The sequence below is a fragment of the Oreochromis aureus genome, linkage group 7, assembly GCF_013358895.1.
Source record: "Oreochromis aureus strain Israel breed Guangdong linkage group 7, ZZ_aureus, whole genome shotgun sequence".
Taxonomy (NCBI): Eukaryota; Metazoa; Chordata; class Actinopteri; order Cichliformes; family Cichlidae; genus Oreochromis; species Oreochromis aureus.
The window spans coordinates 38,862,668-38,888,068 of NC_052948.1; the positions used below are offsets into that span (position 1 = coordinate 38,862,668).

Genomic DNA, 25,401 nt, shown 5'->3' on the forward strand with positions numbered 1-25,401 from the left:
CCGAATACAAATTCTGGTGACAATGTGAGGCACACAGCTTGTGCTGTTGTGCTTCATTTGGAGCTGTTTGTGAAATGAGGCTCAGCAGGTTGCATACATACAGAATTTCTTTAGCAGAGCCTCTATATCAGACTTAATGTAAGCATAATGTAAATAAAAACTTTTATTGAAACGTAGCACTTCCAGTCGATTTTTAACCAAAACTTGGAACATAACCTGCTCCTGACCCGGTTATGTGCTCAGCAGAAGTTACCATGGTGAAAAGAGAGCAACCTGTGACACCACATTATGAATAAAGAGGTTTATTTACAATACACAGTAATTCTTCATGTTGGATCGCACATGTTCGTCATCTTTGGCAAAACTGGCATGAAAACGGGAAAACTGAGCCTCGTGTTTGAACATCAGTGACTCTGAACTCTGGTGAAGTTGATGCAGCGGCCCTGGAGACAACAAAGGAGACACGCCATAGTCCAATTTAGACATTTAACTGCAGTCAACTGGGAATGTAAAGGGATTTTAAATTCAACATGCTATAAAAAAGTACAACTTATTTATCCCACCCAAGCCTTGATGCACCACTAAAGGCAGAAAAGTGCTTTAAAATAAAGTGGAATACTCTACAATAAACCTTTTATAACACATCCATTATTAAGCTCTAAGCCCCTTGAAAGGTTTTTAAAAGCGTGAATTCAAAGCCCCCAAAATTTATGATGAAACTGCCCAATTTGCTTCTAGCTCTCCCAGCAGCTCAGCTGACGGAGGAACGATACAGTAAATCCACAGGAAGTCTCAAAATAAGACTTAAACTAAACCATTTGCTCATGTAGCTCATGTGCGCTGTGTTTCATGACACACTCTGGAGGCGTTGGCATTTAAACTGTTATTTATAACAAGCGAGTTGATACAGCAAGCTGTTATCTATCTGTTGTGCACATAACAAAACCAGCAAGATTGGCACTATATTATTATTAACTGTTATCTAATCAAATCACTGGGGGATCAAGAGGGTGGATCACTGATCTAACCAATTTGATGGTTGAATATTTTTGGCGAAAACTCACAGACTGGTGACAGTCCAGCTGGATGTAATGAGACTTTTTTATATGATAACATGCTGAATTGATAGCAGTGTTTCTCGTAAGCTTTTTAAATATTGCTTTTTATACTTTTTCAAGGAAATGCTGCTGATATTTCTTGCCTTGTCCTGAGGTGTCGGCCTCATGATTGCCACTCTGTCATATTGTCTTCTCAGTAACGCCAGCAGCGCATCTATACGTCCCTGAAGGTAAAGTCAGTCAAAAACATTACAAATAAGCAAACAAAACAAGCAACTTACAAAGGACCTAAATATTAAAGAGATAGTTATCTCACCTTGATGGGGGTGTACCATTTGGAGTGCAATGAGGGGTTGTAGACCGGAGGAGGCCTTGGTGGGGGTCGAGGAATGATGGGCTCCTCCACTTCCTCTGGCATAGTGACCACAGCATTTCTGGCCTTCTCTAGCCGCGATCCCTCCTCTGTGGACCCCTTCTGGCCCCAGCGCACCTGCAACATGTGGGCACAACTGACTGAGACAGCTAACATTACTGCATCTTCACTATAGCAACATTAGTAAATCAACAACAAACGCTTAGCAGTAAAACCCTTTTTTCTTGAAAATTTACCTCCATGCGTTTGATTCCTCCAGCACCCCTGCCGCCGTAGTATGAAGCATCCACTGTAGGCCACCTGTGTTTGGGCAAAGGGTCTTCTTCTGGCTCCTTAAATACAAGGTTTTTTTTAAAAAAAAATATTTGAATAAAGTTTTATTATATTCAAAATACAAAATTATATAATACTATTCTAAAATGTTCCTTTGCTAAATAGTTTATATTGAGCTAAAGAGCGACAGTGTAGCCACTGAAAAAAACTGCCGACCATGAGACAAAATTTTCTGTTAGTATTTTGAAATGTAGACCTAATAACTTAAAATTACTCAGACGTTTGAGAAAATTACTTGAAATTTTGAGTACATATGAGATAATATAATTTTTTTTGATAATAACTCCCAATTTGGACTTAAATATACCCGCATGATACATTTTCTCGCAAAATTCACACAGGAAAACGTTTATGCCACCATGATTGGAAACATAGATGATAGTCAGTAGACGCTTATCCACTAAGAGCCTAAAGACTTTTATGTAATAAGCATAAAAGCTTTGTTGTAATAAGCACTTCCATTTTTTTTTTAAAATCAAGCAATTAAAAACAGAGAGAAAGGTTTTGTGTTGCTGACCAGTCTATAATCTATAGATCCAGTGATTTACACCAAAGGTTCAGCTGCAGTGGTGGGACATTTGTCATGCAAAAACATAACTGCATTTTTTAATTTATTTATTTTACAATGAGAGAACTTTGCCTTCTGACTCATGCTCGATGAATAAAATCTGCCACCAAACCACTTCTGTCGACTCCTTCTCCCCAGCTCCACCTACGCTCCTTCTGTATTTGCCCAAAATTGGATTTTCTCGCTGCTTTTACTGCCAAAAAGGCAGCGGGTGGTAAAAAATCAAAGTGTCTCTTCAGTGATATGAAGTCCTTGGAAAAAGAAAATATGGCTTTAAAAAAAACAGGCAGTGGAGTACTCACAATCACAGGGGGTGGAGGAGGGGGGCGAGAGGGAGGGGGGTCTCTGATGACCTGCGAGAAACGAAACAAAAATATTATACACAACAATAATGAAATATATCTTTTACAGAAAGCAGACTGAAGTATCTGCTGAAAGATTTGCAGACTCGTTAACAGTGATGTCTGTTTATTTGTGTTTGGTGCTTATGGCCGTGCGGATGTCTCGTGTGTTTTGTGATTTACTCTTTATGCGACATCTCATTGCTGTGATCTGCAGATGCGAATGAGCTTTAAGCTTATTCAGTGCACCAAATAATAACATTTATGTTAATAGTGCACACGGCCCCTTTTCAAACTGGTACCTTTCACTTTACATTCATTGGACATTCAATTCCACAACAATTCATAATTGCAGTATCTGACTCAAACACCTCTTTAGATTTACTAGTTCCTATCTCCTTCTGTATTTCTTTATTTTTATAAAGAAAACGACTGCCTCCAAAATGAGTTTCATTGTACAAAAATGCACATGGACAAAGCTCACCACGGTGCAGCAGAGAGGCCAGAACCACCAGAGCAAACCCAGGCCCAGCAAAAGCAACAAAGCCAACAGGAACCAGAGCACCCAGGTCCCATCTGACTGCAGAAAACACACAACACAACATTATTTGATCTTATTCTGTAATCTATCACAGTTACGTCAGTATGCTCTCCTGTACCCACGCAAAAAAAATGTTGTATCTAAATTAAATAACAGAGGGCAGTGTGACATTATACATGCAGGTAACTCCTTCAAAACTGTTCATCTTATACAGAAATAATGTTACTCACACATGTTGTGGCATAGATGCTCATGGGACTGTAGATGTAGGACTTTCCTTGGTTTAAGCTGACCAGCACTTCAACTGATCTGTAAATAAACAGAATCACAGAACACATCATGAGAATCAGATCTAGCCCCTGGTCAGAGCTCAGTGTGATATTGACACTTTTACAGTTAGAATCAAAGTAAAACATGTGGGGTAGTCTCAAATGGAGCATGTAAATGCATTGACTTAGATATAAGTATAGTGTCAAGGGGCTGATTAAATTCACCAAAGATGGAAAGTCGGTTGTAAATTAAATGACAAACTATGAAATTATTATTAAGAACCATGAGTTAATGCAATAGGCAGTCACCACCATTCATATTCTTATCAAGTTTTGACCAGACTTCCTTATTTCTAAAGGTTGTTTGCTTTTGCAAATGCTTTTTTAACTTCATGTTCAACGCAACTGAGACTTTTCCAGCTGTGAGGGCTGAGGAGGAGAAGCAGAGAGAGGCAGGGATTGGCTGTTTGAAGTGTGTAAGTCAAATCAACCTTCACTCACTCTTTAAATGCCACGCTGGTCAGCCTGGCTTCTGTTCATCCAACACTTTGACACAGTTTTACTGTAAACATTGTGCCTGTTTGCATTTTCAGAGAACAAATCTCACTGTCAGTCAGATGAAGAAATGCTGATGAACTACAGTCTTGTAAAACACTAAGTATGTGTCGTGATTCTTTAGACAACAAACATTTGTACAACCACTTTTAACAGCAATGACAAATTCTTATCTGTATAACTTTATCAGTCTCTAACATTGTTGTGGAGGAATTCTGGCCCACACTTCTTTACAACATTGCTTCATTTAAAGTTTTGGGGGTATTTGTTTATGCACAGTCCCCTTAAGGTCCCAACACAGCATGTCACTCAAGTCTGAACACCTTGATTTTTTTCTTTTGCTGCTTTGCTTGCGATCATTGACCCAATTTCAGCCGAGCTTTAGTTCTTGGACACATGGCTTTACAGTTGACTCTGGAATGTTTTGGTATAACGAGGAGTTAATGGTTGACTCAGTGACTGCAAGATGCCATGGTCCAGTGCCCAAATCATCACTCCTCCACCACTATCCTTGCTTGACAGTGAGTAAGAGGTGTTTGTGCTGATGTGCTGTGTTTGATTTTCGCCAGACGTGGTGCTGCGCATTACAGCCAAACATCTCCACTTTGGTCTCGTCTGTCCAAAACACATTCTTCCAGAAGTCTTGTGATTTGTTCAGGTGCAGCTTTGCTAACCTAAGCAGAGCTGGCATGTTGTTATTGTAGACAAAAGGCATGTCTCCTGGCAATGAGCCCCAATCACTTAGTCTTTTTCTAACTGAGCTGTCATTATTGCATATTGTCTGACATTGGGGTGAATATGCTGGGACATCCACTCCTCTCAAGATTTTGGCCTTTGTGTTGACACACACCTTCAGACTAGCAAACTTGCAGAACTTCTAGAGGTGGTCAGACTTACTAATAATCAGTTAATCAAGTACATTTGACTATCACCTGACTGCTACTTACCCCTTTTAATTAAATTAATTAAATGAATGCAAAAATTAAGGATGTACTATAAGTCTTGTTCTTACCATTTAAAGTGCCTTGAGTTGACATACACACATTTATGAACACATGTTAGTGTTCATAATGAGTGGCTTTATGCATCAGCTTTTGAAAATGTTGCCACACCTAAAGTGAACCTATTACATTCATCTCTAGAACCATATTTATAATCCTGGGACTTTTCTACATCATAGCTTTGCATGTTTCAAAGTACAAAATAATTCTCATTTACCTAATACAGGACCTTTTGTGCTGCCTCATAGTTCATCATATACCTGAAACAGGTTATTTTAGCCCCCTTTGCCTTCTATTGAACATTTTAGCTCTACCCACTCTCTGTGATGTCACACTATGGTGTTTGTATGTGTTGATTTTCCTTCTTCCCCAGTGGGTTTTTTTTATTTCTTAAGATATCCTTGCTTTCATTGTTACATTCAGTCTTCAGTGTCATTCATCTTTTCTTTAATCTGCTGTGTGTGTGTGTGGTCTTGCCTTTCCCCTCGTCAGTTATCAGATGATCTGCCTGCCAACCTTCTCTTCCCTCTGCCTCTCATGCCCTATTTTTGGAATCCTGTTTAGTCTTTTCTTACCCTTCCAACTCAGTGTTTCTCTTAAAGATTCAGTATTTGTTTATTTTCTGTGCCTCTGCATCCTGTATTTGGGCCTCTGCAGTCGGCTGCGACACACACAGAGATAAGTGCAGGAAAAACTGCCTGAAAAGCCTCAGTATATTTAAATTGTAAATAACCAGAAAAAAATATAAATAAATCTAATAAAGAAACCAAAAAATCCTCCCAGTTCCCTCTTAAATTATTTTCCTGATGTGGCACTTTTGATGACAGTTTCACTTCTTTTGAATTAAAAGCCAAAATCAAGCTACTTTCAGGGAAACTCCGAGGTACACATCATACTGAACAACACTCAGAGAAGGATTTTTCTTTCTTGTCTTTTTAAGGCAATTACAGGTTTCGAGTGTCTTCAACCAGCTTGTACACTGTCTGCAAATAAGAGTGGCAGCGCAACCTAACGATGTAACTCATTAAGGTCTCTTGCAGGCAAATAAGCACCAATAGGCTCCGGTTTTTGTTACACACATTCTGTGTTTGTGCTTGCGTGTGTGTTGACTTACTGTCCGACCTCTTGTAGACGAACGGCTGGACAGAGCAGATACCCATCTTTCACTACTGTTGGCTTTTCAGCTGAAAGGAAGAGGAGGCAAAGATGAACTCTGCAAGCCCACACAGGTGGAGGAAAAAGGTCCGTACTTTTCTACTTCAATTAGCTGCTTTGGTTTCTTGTAGAGGCACATCATTTAATTCATCATTTAATTTTACATATGGCAAATTAGAAAAAAATTAATTAACCTTAATGCTATTCTGCAACTTCTTTGGTATGTACACAGAGAGTTGAGAGACGTTACAAACAGAAGAAGCATTAAGCTGTTTGGCTGTTTTCCGTGACATACTGACTGGATAAATTCAATTTTAAATTTGTAATTTGACTGCAAAAAGAAGTAAACACAAGAGATCCAGATAACCCTCTTATATTCTCTCAGTAACTCCACCCTGTGGCATTGATCTGTTAATGGACTAATGAGACAGATCATCTCCCCCCTCGTCCCTCCCTCTGCTCACAAGCACTCTGCTCTCATAATATCTCCTCTGTTCTCCGGCTGAAGTCAATAAATAGCAGCCACTGTTTGCTTCTGGACGTCATGACTCTGATTTTCCACTGCAGCGCCCAGAGATCTGCACACTGTACCACATTTTCACTTCAGAATTTCACTTTAATCCTCGAGTGCCTTACAGTATCAGTGTGCAGTGAACCTGTGATACTGTTCCACTTCTTTACCAATGCAAAGACTGAATCCTTAGCATTGGCATCTAAATGCTATCTATGCATCAGGTGTGTGAATCATAAGTGTGTGTACTTTACTGACTGTGGGTCACTTGATTGATGGTGAGGGAACAGAGTACATTGTCCATCCTTTTGGATCCGCTGAAGCCGCTTCCCCTCAGGACCACGTTGAAAGACTCTGGGAAACATCAGGTAGATCACATTACTCTGACAGTTCACTTGAATGGCAGCAAAGAAAAACAATAATTATTAAACATGAAACATTGTGATCAAAGTAAAGTGACTCTGGGAGGCGATGCTTTCAGCCACATCCTGGGTCCTGGATTTCTTTGTTGAGTCTTCTGATTTCATTATTATTCTTGGAATATTTTCCTTAAGATTTTGTTATTTTGTTCAGTTCTGGTTCCAAAGGCCTGTACTACCACTAACACTAAGTTGGATTTGTTATTATCCAGGTTGACATTGAAGGAAATTCACTTCTTACCAAGATATGCTTTTATCCAGTACCTACTGACAAAATAATTCTCCATTAATAATATTTTTTTTAAAAATCGGTGATATTGGTGTTGCAAGCAGACCTGTCCATGTTTGTGATTGGTGAAATTAGTTAAATGTGATAAACACATTTTTGTGACTGCTTAGCAGGACTACTGATGAGGTGAGTGACTCCAGATATGGAAAAAGATCCTGGGTATGTTGTAGTTGCTTCATAGTAGAGGTGCCTGATTTTCTGAGTATTTGTGTGTTTTTAATGCCTGCTGAGTTCCTTCAGTGTTTCCCTGTTTTGCCTCCCTCTGTGCTGTCTATGCTGCAATGCTTTTTGTCCTCCCTCTTCTTGTTTTTTGTTCTTTCTGTCCTTCAATGATTTTGCCTTTTGGTTATTTCCCATTTCACTTTAAAAGATAGTTTTCTCTTGTGTCTCATTCTAGTTGTACTCTTGCTTCTTTTCCCTCCTTTGTGACTGTCGGCTCCCTGCTTTTCTGCTCCCTCCTGTGCCTTGTTGTTTACCTAGCTCCCAGCTTATATATACACCCATCAGGCTTAACATTACAACCACCTGCCTAACAATCTGATGGTCGCCCTTTTGCTGCAAAAACAGTCTTGACCTGTTGAGCCATAGATGCCAATCTCTGAAAGTGTGCTGTAGTATCTGGCATGGAGATGTTAGCAGCAGATCCTTTAAGTCCTGTATGTTTCGAGGGAAGGCTTCATGGATCAGACTTGTTTGTCCAGCACAGATTGCTCGAATGGGTTGAGATCTTGGGAATTTGGAGGCCAAGTCAACACCTAAACTCATTGTTGTTCTCCTTAAACCATTCTTGAACCAGTTTTGCTTTGTGGTTGGGCACATTATCCTGCTGAAAGAGGCAAGAGCCTGCAACAATGCTTAGCTAGGTTCTACATGTGAAAGTAACATCTACATGTATGGCTGAACCAAAGGTTTCCACACAGAACATTGCCCAAAGCATCACACTGTCTCCTTCAGCTTGCCTTCTTCCCATAGCGCATCCTAGTAAGCACCTGCACCAAACCACTGATGTGATATAAAAGGATTCATTCAGAAGCTTGTCTGTTGCATGGTACGCCACGGGCCACCCTTCGGTCTACATGTGCTGTGACCCGCAGTGGGTCCTTTACTGGGTCAACAGCTTCTTACCTTCATGCTCTCTGGACTATCATTTTTAACTGAGGTTGTTAAGTAATGTAAGATTAAAGATCCTACTGTTGTAGACTTATTTTTCCTTTGTGATTCCATATGTATATATATATATATATATATATATATATATATATATATATATATATATATATATATATATATATATATATATATATATATATATATATATATATATATATATATATATATATATATATATATATATATATATATATATATATATATATATATATATATATATATATATATATATATATATATATATATATATATATATATATATATATATATATATATATATAATATTCTCATATATATATATTCCATATGGAACTCTATATATTAGGACAAAAATAACAAACTCATTGGGTTTCATCATTACGAAACCACAAACACCTATTCAAAATTACATGACAAAATTACATGAAGTTTTAAGACATTAAGACCACTTTGATTAAACTTACCATTCACACAAACACTCCGCGGCTCAATTGTGAAAACCTCAGAGCAGGTTTTCTTCAGGACCTGTGAGATACAGAGATACAGGACTCTGCATAAGCTCGCCATGCCACAGTCTGCACGTGAACGTTACTGCATGTCGCTGCATGGAGCGTGACCTCACCGAGTTCACCATGTCTTTGAGAGCATGAAAGCCGGACACAACTGGAAAGACTTGCTCTCTGCCGTCCGCTATTTCAGCAAGCTGTGGCCAAAGTGGAAACAACAAAAGATTACTGATACAAAAAGCATTTCAAATTTCTGTTCTCATGTCTTTCTGCTTCTCAGGGAGGTTTTTGGCTTGTGCTTGAGCATTTAGGGAGGCAAAGTCTGCTACTAGGAGATTAAAGCTTTGGGAAGCTGGCTGAAGCTTTCATCTGCTGCTTTAACGATTGCAGGACAGGAAGTTTGCCTGGCCTTATTTAATTAGAGAATGATGTAATTACTTCCTCCTTTAGACCACAGATCATCGTCGGTCAGTCAGCGGGCAGAAAATCTGCCATGCCCTCTGACTGCTGAAGACATTACAGATCATATGTTATGTAAACTTAAGCACTTTAAATATGTATTAGTTCATGTTACACAAATTAATAATGTCATTCAGACTGCTGAAACATCAACCAGAAATACAGAGGGCTGGGGATGTTCAGCAATAGATGCCACAATCATTGAAATATTGTTTAGATCATTTTATGATTCTCAGCAAATGTAATTATAGTGTTTGCATTGGACTGTAAATCTTATTAGCACGAAAAAACCCACAACAGAACAACAGCTTTCCTCCCCCCTTTGTATTGCTTACAGTCACTGCAGTCAGCAGAAGAGTTTGCGGCTACATAAGATTTCCTGCTTTTTCTTTTTACCACAATCGTCTCTTTCACCCACTCAGTACTTGCACAGGAAGAAATCACAGCCTATCCCAGCAAATAATAACTTCACATAAGCTGCCTGAGAAAATGTATTCAGTGTTTTTGTTTCTTTTACAGGAACAAATGTAGCATGAACCACAGACTACAAATCCCTGCCAGCTGCTTGCTGTTCAGCCCTTTGGAGGTTTTTGGATTGACACGAACAGATAAGCAAAAGGGGTCGAGGTGTGTCGATAAATCTGGGCCAGAAACAACAGCCCACTATCGGCAACAGTATCAAGGCCTTGAGAGTGTTTTCTTTTCCCAGTACTGTATGCAAGAGGTAGAAAATGAAGCCCCCCCCACCTACCTGGCTATGGTCAAAGTCCATGACCCCGATACAGTACACCCTGGCTCCAAACTCTCTGGCTTTCATAGCCTGGGAATCACAAGAGGAAAACTTGAGCCATGATTCTACAGACATACAGTGAATCCATGTCGGCATGTGACTTATAAAACATCAAAGTAGTGTTTTTTATTGTTACAGCTCAGCCGCAGCAAATGCTGTATATTTTAAATTACGATTAAGATTTCACAGCAAACAGTTTTGTTTGTCCAGCCAGCAGCAGCTTGTCTGATTCATGCAACATGATACAAAAGGAACAAACTGAGCCTTTCAACTTTTCTTGGGTTGAGTTTTGTAATAGAGTAAAACAGAGAGGAGGGTATAAGAAGTATGTGAATTTGTGTGTTTTTTCAAACAGCTCTGTTATCAAAGCTGCTTTAGGCTACTCCCTTATTCGCAAGGGGGGGTCCCCACCACAGAGGATGGCTCTGCATATCTGATTTGGCTTCTTCTTTTTTTTTTAACCGGATGCCCTTCCTGACACAACCCCAGCCCCAAGGATTTCACTGCACTCACAAACTGTGCTATACGCTCACAACCCACATTTTGACATGATATAGCATAAAATCTTAGCACATCAAGAGTCTTCAAATCCTTCCTGCATAAAAGAACATTTGGTATTCTCAGGAAAAATGTAACAGGATGCTCATCATGACGTTCAACATAATATGGTTCTAAAATTTCATCCAGCTCCTCATTTACAGCAACTTCCACTAACCCATTTGTGTGTGTGTGTGTGTGTGTGTGTGTGTGTGTGTGTGTGTGTGTGTGTGTGTGTGTGTGTGTGTGTGTGTGTGTGTGAGTGTGTGTGTGCGTGCGTGTGTTACCTCTTGTACACTCAGTTCATATGGGTAGATGTCCAGCTTGCCATCAGTAAGAACTATGATAATACTGGATGATGGTGAAGTTTGTGACTTCATTTGCTGTGATACCTGCCAAAAATACAGATTATTTAAATAAAAAAGCCCCAAAATAACAAACAACAATGAAAGGAAGCATCTGTAATGAATACAATGCATGGCAGGAAGTTGCAATACTAGAAAGGAGCGCGTACCGCTTTCAAACCTTCGTGCATGAACGTTTCACCCGCAGGTTGGATTTGGCTCAGCTTCTCCAGGCCTTCGTCTATCTTAGATCTGAAACAAAAGCAATGCAATTTCAAAAAAAGGAAAAGAAAGAAATATTTACTGTCTGAGTGAAGTGGAGGAGGAAGATTATAAGGAAAAGGGAAATATATACCTGTCTCCAGTTAGAGGAAGAATTACAACAGCTCTAGCTGAAAAGACGATATAAGAAACCCTCATCCTGGGGCTGGAACACACACACAAACACACATTGTGAATACACAAATGTGTATTACATGTTAGCACATATTGGCGTCATTTTGCATCATCTCACGATTATGCATCCCAGTCTTGCTTAAAATAAAATAACATTGGTATCCGTGCAAGCAGTTTCTTACATTTTGTATGCTCACATGCTATCACGCAGTGACACATGATACACATGCTGTCAAACAAAAATTTAACAGTCAATTAAAAAGGCATTGCGTCACTTTATATTATAAGACGTCGCACAGAAAACCACAAAGATGGTGACAAAGCAGACACAGAGTCTCACATTAATATCAATCCATGACATTAGTTAACAAAACAGGGACTTGCACACCAGCCACAAGGCCAACGAGCTGTCTCACCACACCCTTCTTTGACAATACTATATACAACATGAAACAGGGTAGCAGTTTGGGTTTGTTGGATGACTGGTGGAGAGAGGAGGAGAAAAGACTGTTCAGCAGCTTCAGTACTCGTGGGTTAGCCATCTTTTTACTAATCGTGTCAGAGCAGGTTGTTTACTAATGACAGGTTAGCCCCCTTTACACGCAAAACTGGTCTGGCAAGACGACGAACGCACAACGGTCCCAATGACAGACCAGACAATTGACCATTACACACGTTAAGTTTTGCAGCTGCGAAGCTTCATGTAGCCTGTGTTGATGAAATCTGTCCACATTGACCCTGATTTAAACACCTGCCAAAGTACACGGACTATTTTGTGCAACAGTAGCTGTCTCCAGGACCACATTATGCCATGATGACAGACGGGGAAAGCGGTTTGTGCCACAGTGGTGCAGCTGGTTGTTATATAAAAAAAACATCAGTTAATAAATGTTAAAAACATGGGAGAGTTTTGAGATGGGGAAGTGAGCCATTATCCCTGTGCCTTGTTCTACTGTGAAAGGGGACAGGACTGCCGGTTGTGGTTGGCACCACCTTCAACATCTGCTGCATGTTTGGTTCTCATATTTAGCAGCCTGCTATTAAACGTAAAGATATCACACACACACACACCCTCAGTACTATTGCCCAGAGGGGTTTTGGAGCAGTTGGTTGCCTTGTGTGATGTCTACTGCCTGAAATAGGCATGCCCTAGTTTCTCCTAGCCACTACTGTTTGAACCACTGACTGTTTCCTCTGTTCAAACTTCTTATATGTGCTTAAAGGGCACTCAAAAGCTCCTTTTAAATGTTCTACATTAATAGTTTTAATATTTTCTGTATTTTTTTATACAGAGAATGAGAAGAGGTTAATTAGTTTGCTATTAATACTGACAGAAAACAGCTACTCACCTAACAAACTTCCTGGTGAGCTGCTCCACAAATCCATAGATCTCATCCCAGTGTCCCCACACACTGCCTGACCTGCAAAAACAGGCAGCGGCTGAGTGAAAAATCTAATGCACCCAAACAATGTGCTAAAATGTCAGTTCATTTAGCATAAGCTTTATCACCAAGGATTCACAACTGCCATAGAGTTGTATGAAAACACATGGGGAGGTCCATCAATTAATCAATAAATCAGAAATTATTTATGTGCTTTATATTTTCTGCATAAGACACATATATAGTTTTGATTCTGCATTTTGTGTAGTATTTTACCTCATTTACTTCATAGAATTACAAAAAGAAATAAAAATACAGTTAATAGAAATCTATTATTGTGCAAGAGTCTTGCACCATTGCTCTTTTCGGTATATTCTACTATGAAAATGTTTCTATACAGTATAAAATGCAGTTCTAACAAACTTGAAGTCAATATTTAGTGACCATCTTTATTCTAAAACACAGCCTGAGCTGTCTTAGTCAAGCTGTCCTATAATTTCTTAAAGTAGTCTTCAGGATTAGTTCTCCAGGCTTCTTTAAAGAGCTTTCAAAGCTCTTCTTTGGATGTTGGCTGCCTTTTGTTTTGTTCTGTGTTAAGATGATTCCACGCTGCTTTAATAATGTTGAGGTCCAGGGTGTGGGGAGGCCAATCCATGCCTTATACTGTTACACTGTGCGTTACTCTGTCCAGGTATAATTATACTGCAGTGGCTATGTGTTTGGGATCTTTGTCATGCTGAAAAGTGAAGCTGTTGCTGATAAGATGCTTTCTAGATGGCATTTTTGGTCACTCAAAATCTGATGGTGCTTTTCTTTGTTCATAATCCAATCAATTTTGGAAAGATCTCCAACACCACTGGCTGCAATGTAGCTCCAAACCATGACAGAGACTACAACGAGTTTTACAGATGGCTGTAGACACTCAGTGTTGTCCCTCTCATCTGACCTCCTCTGTATATACAGACAAAAATTTGAACCAAAGTTTAGATTCATCACTCCGTAAGACCTGTTGCTGTTGATTGTCAGTATAGTTATTGCATAATTCGGCATACCTCAGCCTTTTCCTCCTCTTTCCCTTTGTTAAGAATGGCTTTTTGTTAGCCACCCTTCCACTGAGATCATTTTTGATGGGGCTTCAGTGAACAGTAAATCCACTGACTGAAGGGTTATCTCTCAGGTCCTGTATCAGGTCTTTGGTGGATTATTTTCTGTTTCTTAAAAACGTGGCTTTCAGATACTGATCGTCTGCTGTAGATAGCTTTTAAGCCTCCTCCTGTCTATTTTTTTAAAGACACACTGCACACCAAACTGAAATATGTCAAGTTTCTTTGTTAAAAGTTATTTGGGAATCACCTTATTGCTGCTTTTGTTTTTGTAGAATTAGATAAAGAAAGGGAAACAAATGATCTTTTTGCAACAAGCTGCTAGTAACAAAGTAGTGAAAGTGGCTCTGTGTTAGGTTGTCTGCCTTCAGTTAGATCCCCCGTTTTTGCTTGAGATAAGTGTTAAGTGGCTTAACAAACAAAAAACATCCCTCTGAAAACTAGACATGTAAAGGATGGGACTGAAAATGAGTGAAAAAGCAGCCAGTGTCCGAAGAAAAACTCTGAAAGACCTTCAGAAAGTCTGGAGATCTACTGCTCAAAACTAGTAGGAAAACTGTAAGAAAAATGAGGGGTGGCTCAAGACTTTCGCACAACACTGTACTTTTAACATTAACAACAATAAGGATAAAATGTACAAACAAAGAGATCTGTGACAGAATATGACTACATCATGTTTTCCAAAAGTTACTACATATGCAAGGGGCAGAATAAACAGAAGGGGTGAAGGGTCCGTTTATTCTGCTGGTGCATGCAGGACACACAGAATAAGCGGGGAGCAGGTTGATCTGTCGCTGTTGGGAATAACAGCATAATAAGAGTGAACTTTGTGCTCACTCCTGCAGTCTAGCAGAGGAGGAACTAAACACAGCCATACATGGAGAGGACTGAGTAAGTCTCTGCGCTGGGGTAGCAAGTATTTAATTAATTAATGAATTAATGCACGGGTGAAACAGGCTAGCCTTCATAACTCACCGGTCTAAAACAAAATAAATATCAAACGCCCCATCGCAAGAAGCGCCCTCTTCTTCCAGAGACGACGAACTCACACAAACAATTGCAAGGAGTAGGATTTTGCAGCATATCCACATGCGATCCATAACCTGTGCTTCAGGCTACATATCAACAATGTGTTTGGGAATTGGAAAACACAAATAAAATAAAAATAAAACCAGTCAGTGCGGTTAAGGATAGTCTCTAATCGTCACAGCTTCATCCCTGCTCACATGTTGAATCAGTGGTGTGAGAGGGCATTTGGTATTTTCCCCTTGAAGCTGCATGCTGATAATGAAATAAAATGGGCAGGGCGCACAGCTGCTCACTGTGACGCTGTCAAACTACTGCCAATGAGACGAGACGAGAGCTTCCTCCCTCTGTACTTCCAGGATTCCTTAAAACAAATTCCTTCTGTCATGAAATAAAAAAGTAAGTGCTGTCGTTAGTTGTGCGTGTATTCAAACTAATTCCTGTTATTGTTGTTATTATTATTATTATTATTATTATTTTTTTTTTTTTTTTATACAAAAAATGGCTTATAAGTTATTAATTAATTAAGAGTTTATAGGGACTCTAAGGGATAGCATGCTGAAGTTATTTTGCATTACATATTTAGACACTAATGAAAAAAGTATGAGTAGGCAAAAGACGACGGTTGTGTAAAAATATTTAATTCAATTCACAAAAACATTTTCCTGATAAACTTTTTAACAGCTTTTATTTTGAAGGTAACTTCAGTGATCTTCCTGTTTGGGATATTTAAGACGGTTTTTCATTAATATGAGTAAAAAAGAATATATTTTGAAATATTACATTTGGCTGAGCTTGTTTTAGGAGCCTTTTCTACTATATAAACACGATTCCCTTCTTCTTCCTGTGTAAATCGCTTCAAGGTTTAGCAAAAAGAAAAGAAAATCCCCCTCTGAGTAATCGGTAATGGCGTGGCTTGTTGTAATACAGGTCTAACTGACTCATAAATCGCCCTTTCATGAGATGAACTTTATGCTTCGTGTCTCAAACAAGTGCATCGTGTTCGTGTAAATCTCTTCCAGATGGAAACAATTGAAAATGCAAACACAACGCCCTCGGTGCGCAGGGTTGATTTGTTGTTTTGCATGAACACTTGCATCTTCCTTCCAAGTGCTGAAATTAAGTCCCCACCTTTGCTCAGCAACACACGGAGACTTTGTTTTCCAACACAGCATATATAAACTTTTATAGTCTTTAACACCAGCCCCCCAGGAGCTTTACTCTTGGAGAATAAAAAAAATGTTTAATTCATTCCTGGAGTTCTTTTGTGAGCGAGTGCTGTAATCATGTCTCATTGCGCTCTCTGTAGGGATGTCCTCACAGCCTGTGGCTTCCCAATGTCAACTTTCAAGAGGATGAAGTCATGACAAAGCAACTCTAATAACATACCAAAGCCAGTGCGTCAGCAAAGAGGAATCTATTCTCTTCTGGTGGCTGTTTGGGTCGTGATAATGGTCCATGTTTTTGTATTTTATTATTTTTTTTATGTGGGTGTGGTTGGAAGAGGACACAGCAAGGCTCTGGATGTTAGATGCTCCTATTAACTGACAATACTCTGATAATACCAACTCAAACTGGATTTTATTTAATGTTTCAAATTATAGTGGAGACCCCAAATTTTCCAAAGATAAAATCTCGAGCCATCATCTATTTCCCATTTTGCTAGGAAATGGAAAAGAAAGAAGTGACTTATTGAAACACATGCAAACATAAATTGAAATACAGTAGGCAAAAGCAGAGTTTGTACAATTCTTATGAGCTTGAACGGTCAATATTTGGTATGGCCACCTTTATTTTCCTACACAGCCTGAACTCTCTTTCGCTTTCTTGTAGTTCAGGAATAGTTCTTTAGTCTTCAGAGGGACTTCCACAGCTTCTTCTTTGGATGTTTGCTGCCTTTTATTCCGATCTCTAGCAAAATGATCCTGCAGTGCTTCAATAATGTTGAAGTCTGAGCTCTGGAGAGGCAGTAGATTAAGAAAAAGCATCCAATCTCCAAAGAAAGACTAAAAACCTTCAGAAAGGCTGCAGAACTATTGCTCAAGACCATCCATTAATTTTCTTATCTCATTCAGGATAATGGCTTGCTCAAGACCACTTTCTTGGAGATTTTGGCGCTGTAGCAAATAGATATCAACATCACAAAAAAGCTATTTGCTTTAATGTTTCACAATTTGTAAACAACGTAATGCAGCTGCTAAAGGATTTGTCACATTTAGGCATTGTGGTATAGGATGATGTTTGACAATTTCCAAACATGGGTAAGAATTGTAGATCTGAGAAAATGAAAATAACTGCTGTAGTTTTTAGTTAGTTTTTTTTTTTTCTCATGGCATGCTGGTAAGACTTAAACAATGTCCAACAGTCTCAGTGTGAAGTCAGTATTTTTTAGGTGTGGTCACAAGTCTAACTTATTAAATAAACAAGCTGCATTATAATTAAATGGTCCACCAATGCTTGGGCGTGATGCCTCTTGGGAAGTGTTCAAACCGCTAAAATAAAAGATGCAGTTTGAAATGCATTCCTTATTGGAGAACAAGGCCTTGTAGGAAGTTAACCTACATCAGTAAATGAGGATACATTTCCACAAATTGTTATTATTATTATTATTATTATTATTATTATTATTATTATTATTATTATTATTATTATCATTGTTGTTGTTGTTGTTGTTGTTGTTGTTGTGATTGTTTTCATTTCAAGTTTAATCAAACACCGCAGGATGAAATTCTCCACAGCCACCAGTTGGTGGCAGCAATGTGCCGTTTCATTGTTTACCAGTAACATCAAAAGAAGAAAGACAGGTTTTGCGGGTAGTGCCGGCTGGTGTGTCCGTTCACTAAAATGTAACATTATTACTGACGTGTCAGGTTAAAAGCCATCCAGATATGGCTGAACTGTGTGAACGGGGACATCGAAAGTCGGAGTGGGACTAATGGTGAGTTCTGTAACCCTGTTCCACATCACTTTAGCGGACTAGCGCGCGCATAAGCTAGCATGGCCGACAATAACAAACCGTTTGACGTGCGAGTCGGGAACGCTAGTGTGTTTAGTTTGCTGTTTTAAATGGTTTATTTAAAAGGTAAAGATATGCGGAGAGCCTGTGGATTTAACTGACAATGTGGTGCTGAGATTTGAGAGCTTTTAATGAGGTAACTGAGATGAATACACACACAAACGGCGGTAACCCCGATCCTGTAGATATAACATAATGTCAGCACTGATTTCAGATAGAGGAGGACTTGTTTTACCATCCTTGCACACTCCCTTATAAATCCTACCTTTTCTTTTCTCCATATGCAGCCTTAGCCTCCCTCAGCTTGCCTTACACCGCCAGAGGAGCCCCGAGCAAGATGCTGCTGAAGATGCCCCAGAAGCTGCTGAAGACTGCCCACTACATAGAGCTGGGCAGTTATCAGCATTGGCCGGTGCTGATACCCCAAAGGATACGACTGTACACTTACGAACAAATCCCCCTCTTCCTCAAAGAAAACCCCTACATCACAGACGGCTACAGGGCTCACCTGCCCTCCAAACTCTGCCTGAAAAGGTGCTGGGAATACTGCAAAATCAAGCGTATGCATTTCACCTCTGGCCTTTACTGTTATTTATCTTTCTTTGAGTTGCCCAACTTTGTATATATAAATAAATAGCATTACAGACCAGAGGGGGGAAAAATGGAGTGATTATATCCATACATTTGCACATAAACCATGCACATGCAAACATCCTGCGCATTTCTTTTGCAGTATTTTTATTCTGTCCAATGAGACGGTGAATATCTGGAGCCACCTTTTGGGTTTCCTGCTGTTCTTCTCTCTGGGAGTCAACGACCTCTTGTCTGTCCTGCCAGCTTCTGGAGCCAACAGAGAGGACTATGTCATCTACGCTATAGGACTCTTCTGTTTCCAGGTAAGTTGTGTGTATGTGTGCAAGATGAGAAGCTTGTTCTTGAGCTTCCTGTGAGCTGGATTTATGTAGAGTAAAGTAATGTTGAAAATAGGAATTAAAATACTATAAAAACAGGATAAATAATGCACACATCATTCAGATTGTAGCATTAAGCAAAATGTACATGAATGAGAGTGCTGTGTAAACTAGTAGCCTGCTAGTTGTTTGATTGCCTCATATTTGCATAGAGATTGAAGTTGTAAAATTGCTTTTTGTCATTGTTTGTATAGTTAATGACTAAAACTACAGTTTTGAGCTCCTTCCTATAGCTGATCACCTGAATCCATCTCACCCTATCGCTAGCATCCTACTTTGTCATGCCATTCCTCTGCATGTCATCCTCATGGCATTCTTTGCCATTGTTACTCCCTGATCAGCAGTCTATGGCCTGAGCTGATTCTAAAGTCTTTTCTCTTTCCTGCATTTAGTTAAAGAGAGGGCTGTTCACTATTTGCTTCAAGTATAACACTCAGCTTCACTCGTCGTCAGTGCACGAGTATGAATGCAAACGGTGACACCACCCACTAGGGCAAAGGTTGTGCAGGGAGTCAAAACTTGGCAAAAATCCATCTTAATTCCTGTGAGGACATGCCCAGACAGTGCATTAATTGGGCAGCTGGACACTTCTCGGTGCAAAAATAAAGCACTTTCTTGTGAATGTTTTCTCATGATTCTTTTCTTTTCTTTTTTTTTCAACAAGTGTGCATTTTTGGTAATGAATCTTTTGGCTGACATGAGATGTTTCTGTTTCCAGATATTGTTATTATGAAGCAGTTTTATTTCACCAGGGTAGCTTTGTGTAATTGTATGAATAAACAAACCTATTAACATAGGTTTCATGTTTCTTGCTACAGGTGCACTCAGGTCACTGCCACCTTCCCAGGTGTGTAGATAGATGTAGCTGTGAAGTTTAGAGTTCCTGTTGGCAGGTAGTGGATTTTGAAAGTTTAGCTGTGTATTTGTTTGTGTTGTAAGTTTTACTCGCAATTGGTTTGAAATCTTTTAATATAGTGAATAACTAATCAGTGTGATTCTTATGTAGGTATAATGTACTCATGTGATAAAGGAACACAAAGTTTTTCATGTAGTCACAATGTGATTAGCTTGATGGAAACAACCATGGCATGCATAAAAATGCTCTAAACATAAAGAAATTGTCGAAAAACTTTTGCATCTGATCCTGTGTGCTTTCCTCTCAGGTTTGCATGCTGTGTTCAGTGGGGTATCACCTCTTCTCGTGTCATCGATCGGAGAAGACTTGCCGCCGCTGGCTGGCGTTGGACTATGCAGGCATTTCTGTTGGCATCCTGGGCTGCTATGTACCTGGGATCTTCTACGCTTTCTATTGTAACGCTGTAAGCACAAACATTAGTATCAGGTTGTTGGCTAATTCCTTTTCCTCTAAGATATGAAACTGGAGATCCTCAGGCTCATATTGCGCTGTGTTTTATATTGTGTGTTACTTCCCCTGGTTGCAGTTTTGGCGGCAGGTCTACCTGCTGACAGTGCTGTCCCTGATCCTGGCCGTCTTCAGCGCTCAGGTCCACCCTCGTTACCTCAGCAATGACTGGCGTTGGATACGGATGACGATCTTCTGTTGCGTGGCAGGTGTTGGCACGATTCCTGCCTGCCACTGGGTCTGGCTCAATGGTGGTTTCACCTCCGATGTTGTGCAGGTCAGGAAACAAAGCATGTGTGCTGTATGTTCGCTGTATCGTTTTAGAGCTTTATTACAAGCCGTTTCTGCTGTGATGCTGTTACTATGGTTTTAACCCTGAAATGAGGATTTTCCCTGTGTGCCATAAATCTTTCCTGTCTCTGTTTCAGCTGTTTCTGCCTCGAGTTATAATAATGTACTTGATTGCTGGTTCTGCCTTCCTGTTCTACGTCACCAAAATCCCTGAGCGATATTTTCCTGGTGAGTTTTGCTTGTCTGCGGCAGCATTTGTGTCTCTTTGCTTTTGGCTATGCAGAGTGAAGGATTTTGATATCAACTTTTCAAGTATGCATTCACCCATCCAAATCATTGTATTCAGGCGTTCCAATGATTTCTATTGCCACAGGTGTATAAAAGCAAACACCTAGGCATGCAGACTGCTTCTACAAACATTTGTGAAAGAATGGGTCGCTCTGGCCAGGTAACCTGATAGGATGCCAACTGTGGAACAAGTCCTGTTGTGAAATTTTCTCACTATTAAATATTCTACAGTAAACTGTTAAGAGTACAAAGTGGAAGCCAGCGGGAACAACAGCAACTCAGCCATGAAGTGATAGCGTTGTAGCTACGTAAATTAACAGAGTGGGGTTAGTGGATGCTGAGGTGCATACTGTGGAGAGGTCGCCAACTTTCTGCAGAGTCAGTCGCTACAGACCTTCAAACTTTACGTGACCTTCGGATTAGCTCAAGAGCAGCTTCACTGAAAGGGTTTTCATGGGTGAGCCTTACATCACCAATCGCGATGCATAGCATCACATGCAGTGATGTAAGTTATGCCAAAACTGGACTCTTGAGCAGTGGAGACGTGTTCTCTGGAGTGATGAATCACACTTCTCCATGTGGCAATCCAGTGAACGAGTCTGGGTTCATTTTCATATAAAAAGGAGCTGATTTGAACCTTCTCCATCAGTTAAACTGTTATCATCACCATTCTGGTTATGAAGTTCCTGCTCTGAGGCTTCTCAGGCCCTAAATCTCCCTACTTTATGTCTCTTAGCCATATGTGCCGATACCCGTTCACATTAGGAACCATTTTCATGATACATGATGAAATAAGCAGCTTTAAAAGAGTGAAGCTGTTTTGAGAGTGACAGAGTACTGAAGTTGACCTTAACGGTCTTGAGACCTACAGTAAAAAAAAGCATTTGAGGAAATAAGCTGTTAGTATCAGGAATGTAAGATGACATGTCACAGTGTGACTGCTTCTAGATCAAAAAACTAACCAGTAGGACAGGAAATGACACCCTGATCAACGGACACAAACTGGTACAAACTTAAGTGGAGTGGAGGAACGTAAATGTATGTTTAAAACAAAATGTTTGCAATTCCAGCAAAAAAGGAAATCTGGTTTGTTGCAGCAGAAACTTGTTTGTTTTACCATGACAGACCCAAGCAGGACTCACCTTGTTGTAGTACAGTCTGCAAAAGTCGTACCTCATGATCTACCCAAGTTTATTACAACTGTATCTCTTCAGATCATGTTCGTAATTCTAGACACATGGTCTGTTAAACTTCACCGCTCTGTCTTTGAAAAGAATGGTTTGATCTTCATATGTGGATTATACAAAAAGCAATGCATGGAGAAAAAAAAGTCCCTACTAGATGTCAAAATTGTCAGACAATGCTCTGGATTTTCTACAAGTCTGTTCTGGGCAGTCAGTATGATAAGAAAGGCACATCAATGTCAACCATATGTTTTGTGGGATATTTGTAATTAAAGCTATGTTGTTATATTTTTTAACTTTGTAATATATTGTATTTTTTTAGTTTAGTTGAGTTAGTTACTGTTCTTACTGTCTTGGAGCAGCTGGGACCACATCATTTCCTCTGGGACTAATAAAGGATTCTGATCCTGAAATGCTAAATATAAAGTGCTTTGAGTGCTCCGGCAGAGTAGAAAAGAGCTATATAAGGATCAGTCCATTTAACCTTTAAACGAACTGCTTAATGAACTTAAACAGGAAATGGTGAATTTATGTGGAAAAAGAAATATTAATGATTAAGAGGGTACTGTGTACACCGCCATGACAACGAGACACCAGACATTTCATTTTACAGTACGTTGAAGCCATTAACCTCTCTGACCGCTCCCATCCATCCATCTGTTATTTGTTTTTCCTTTAAATGACTGAACTTCTTTCAGCAACAGTTTTTTCTACGTTATGAGAATTAATACATGCATTATATTTACACTTTATTTTTTCTTCTTCCAGGCCAGCTGAACTACCTGGGCGCCAGCCACCAGGTGTGGCACGTACTTGTGGTGGCTATGTTTTACTGGTGGCATCAGACCGCTGTGTACATCATGCACTTTAGACACAGCCAGTCTTGCCCAGCGCACACCACCAGGAGCTAAGTGAAATTCATCATGTAACAACACAATAATAAGAAGAACCATATTTTTGTGACCTCTACCTTGTCAACCTAACGACAAGGTACTTCTGAATACCCGCTGTAGAAATAAGGGGGCTTCTTTATCATACGCCCTCCGTCACACTGTTCAACTCACCTGTGTGTACCACTCGCAGACTATCTTCCCAATCTGAAATCCACATTAGGGATTAGAGCAGCTGCACAGCCTTGGTAAGAAATATGTCTGACACCCTTCACTGTAATTTAACTGTCCAAAATAAAATAAAATAAAATACATAAACACATCATGTCAGACACTGCATGCATTAAAGGAGAATGTGCGGATGTGATTACAGACGGCTGAACGATTGACACAAACATGTAGCATGTCAGTAAAATGTTTGGCCACCAGGTGTCCCCAGAACATCTTGAATTCAGCTTGAAATTTGTTCTAAACCTTCTGGAGGGATTGAACACTTTTGTTTTTTTAATAATGACGCATATATAAATATGCTGAGAAGGTACCCGAATCCCACGGCTTAGCAGAGCCACTGGAGGTGGAGGTTGGTGCTGGGATTGTGTTTGCTCCTTAAGGACTGTGAGCTGATGTTAGATGTGGTCAGCCACACTAACTCAGCCCCTAAAGCACAGAAAACAGTGAGCTCCATTAGATCAATGCATGAAACTGTATCTTTTGTATTCGTAGAAAATATTTGGGTGATAAAAGCATTTTCTCATGGTTGTTTATGATTGTAGTTTTTGTACAGAAGTGTTGGTAAAAAAAATATCAATAGGTATTTTGAATCCTTTGAATCTTACTTCTTAGCCTGTGTGAACAATTATTTATTTGTTTGGTTTTTTTTCCTTGTTTTGTTGTCGGTTCTGTATGAAATGTCTTGATTAAAAAGTGGGAATGACAGAAAAAGCTGAGGGAGCTGAACGTTACCGTTTGGGTACTGTGAGTTACCTCTCTTTGGTAGAAACAGTCACTCAGTACTTGCAGTATTTGCAGTATTTTTTTTTTTTTTCATTTTTGAAAATACTTTGAAAGCACTTCAAAGTTGCTAAAGCCAGTATGTAAAATCAAAGCTGTTGTTATCAGCTCAGAGAAACAGACTAATCTTAATGCTGAACCAATTTTTATCATTGAGATGATGGGTATATATTTTTTAGTCTTCAGTCTCTTAAAATAATGGGAGTCTGATTTCAGTCGTCCTGCTGTAGCTTACTTACAGTTCACCTCACTCAACGCAGCTCATTAGAGAGGTACTAAGTGACCTCTGGTTGTTTATCTGTTGCAATGGTTTAATCAAATTATAGGATAGTGCATTTATCTCTACTGGCACGCTTCCAGTTTTGATATTGTGCTCTCTTGTAAAACAGATCAGCCACAACATTAAAACTACCCCACTAACACCGTCATCGTGGTGGAGGCGTGGCTTGGACTGCAGCAGTGTTCATGTGGGCAAAACAGTGCATTGTAACAAGGTTCCTAATGCTATTTGTTTCACCTCTCAGTAGTTTTAATGTGGTGGCTGATATGTGTCTGACGAGAGAAAGCGAGATCTTTCTTCATATTTAATTTTGAGGAAATGACGGTTTAGCAGCGGTACGTGTGACTATGAATTCACAGTTTGCTGTGAGCAGTAGCACTTAACATAGCACTCAGTGATGAGCCCGGGAGGTCAGTCAACTGTAGCAGATATCTGTTATCAGCCATCAGTCCTTTTATCATGAAGCCTCTCGGAACAATGTGAGAAAAAAATACTGATAATTCCCACCTCGTTGCTTTAACAAGGCCAGTTTGATGTGTGTCAGCTTCCTTTTCTTTTTTAAATTAATGTACTTTTGGGCAGTTATATATTTTTGGTGGTTTGTATTGTTTTTGTATTATTCAATCAGGTTTGCCTTATTATCTGTTTGTACTGTAATGGCATTTCTACAATCTGTGGGTCCACAATTGAGCCTAAACTAGAACAACATGATCAAACTGTTACACTCCAAGGCCAGTGTGTTTTTTCTTTCTCTTCAGAGCACTTACTGCTGCAGTCATGATGGCAGCACTCAAAAGCACTCTTTTCTTTTTTTAAGTGTCTTTATTTTGGCATTAAATGCTTGATCTGCTAGGACTGCTGTTTGGTTGTTTTTCCTTTGTAAGTGTGTTTTGTATGTTACTGCGGTGGCACTGACTACTGCGATGTGAAATATTTATTTCAGTGCCTATGTGAAAATATATTTTTCAACTATTTGAATGAATAAAGAATGCAGGGAAATCA

At 39.5% G+C, this 25,401-nt stretch overlaps 2 protein-coding genes across 4 annotated transcripts; one reads left to right on the top strand and one right to left on the bottom strand.

Annotated features, from left to right (window-relative positions):
• Window positions 1–286: 286 nt before the first annotated feature.
• On the bottom strand, window positions 287–18,449 carry LOC116324980 (anthrax toxin receptor 2-like). 2 transcript variants are annotated; one of them, XM_039615386.1, is made up of 17 exons: window positions 18,387–18,449; window positions 12,944–13,015; window positions 11,554–11,625; window positions 11,369–11,450; window positions 11,142–11,246; window positions 10,279–10,347; window positions 9,185–9,265; window positions 9,027–9,087; window positions 6,964–7,059; window positions 6,154–6,223; window positions 3,445–3,523; window positions 3,158–3,253; window positions 2,635–2,685; window positions 1,668–1,763; window positions 1,375–1,548; window positions 1,202–1,282; window positions 287–443 (listed from the first exon to the last, which is right to left on the bottom strand). In XM_039615386.1, exons 3-17 carry the CDS (start codon window positions 11,616–11,618, stop codon window positions 405–407), a joined length of 1,245 nt encoding a protein of 414 aa, XP_039471320.1. In that variant the 5' UTR covers window positions 11,619–11,625; window positions 12,944–13,015; window positions 18,387–18,449; the 3' UTR covers window positions 287–404. The 2 variants fall into 2 exon arrangements, with proteins under 2 accessions (XP_039471320.1, XP_031601640.1); XM_031745780.2 differs by lacking the exon at window positions 18,387–18,449 and adding an exon at window positions 15,055–15,351.
• Window positions 18,431–25,401, top strand: LOC116324982 (progestin and adipoQ receptor family member 3-like). Of its 2 annotated transcripts, XM_031745782.2 has the most exons (6): window positions 18,431–18,655; window positions 18,855–19,017; window positions 20,256–20,411; window positions 20,535–20,732; window positions 20,884–20,974; window positions 22,987–25,401. In XM_031745782.2, exons 1-6 carry the CDS (start codon window positions 18,459–18,461, stop codon window positions 23,127–23,129), a joined length of 948 nt encoding a protein of 315 aa, XP_031601642.1. In that variant the 5' UTR covers window positions 18,431–18,458; the 3' UTR covers window positions 23,130–25,401. The 2 variants fall into 2 exon arrangements, with proteins under 2 accessions (XP_031601642.1, XP_039471321.1); XM_039615387.1 differs by lacking the exons at window positions 18,431–18,655; window positions 18,855–19,017 and adding an exon at window positions 19,911–19,985.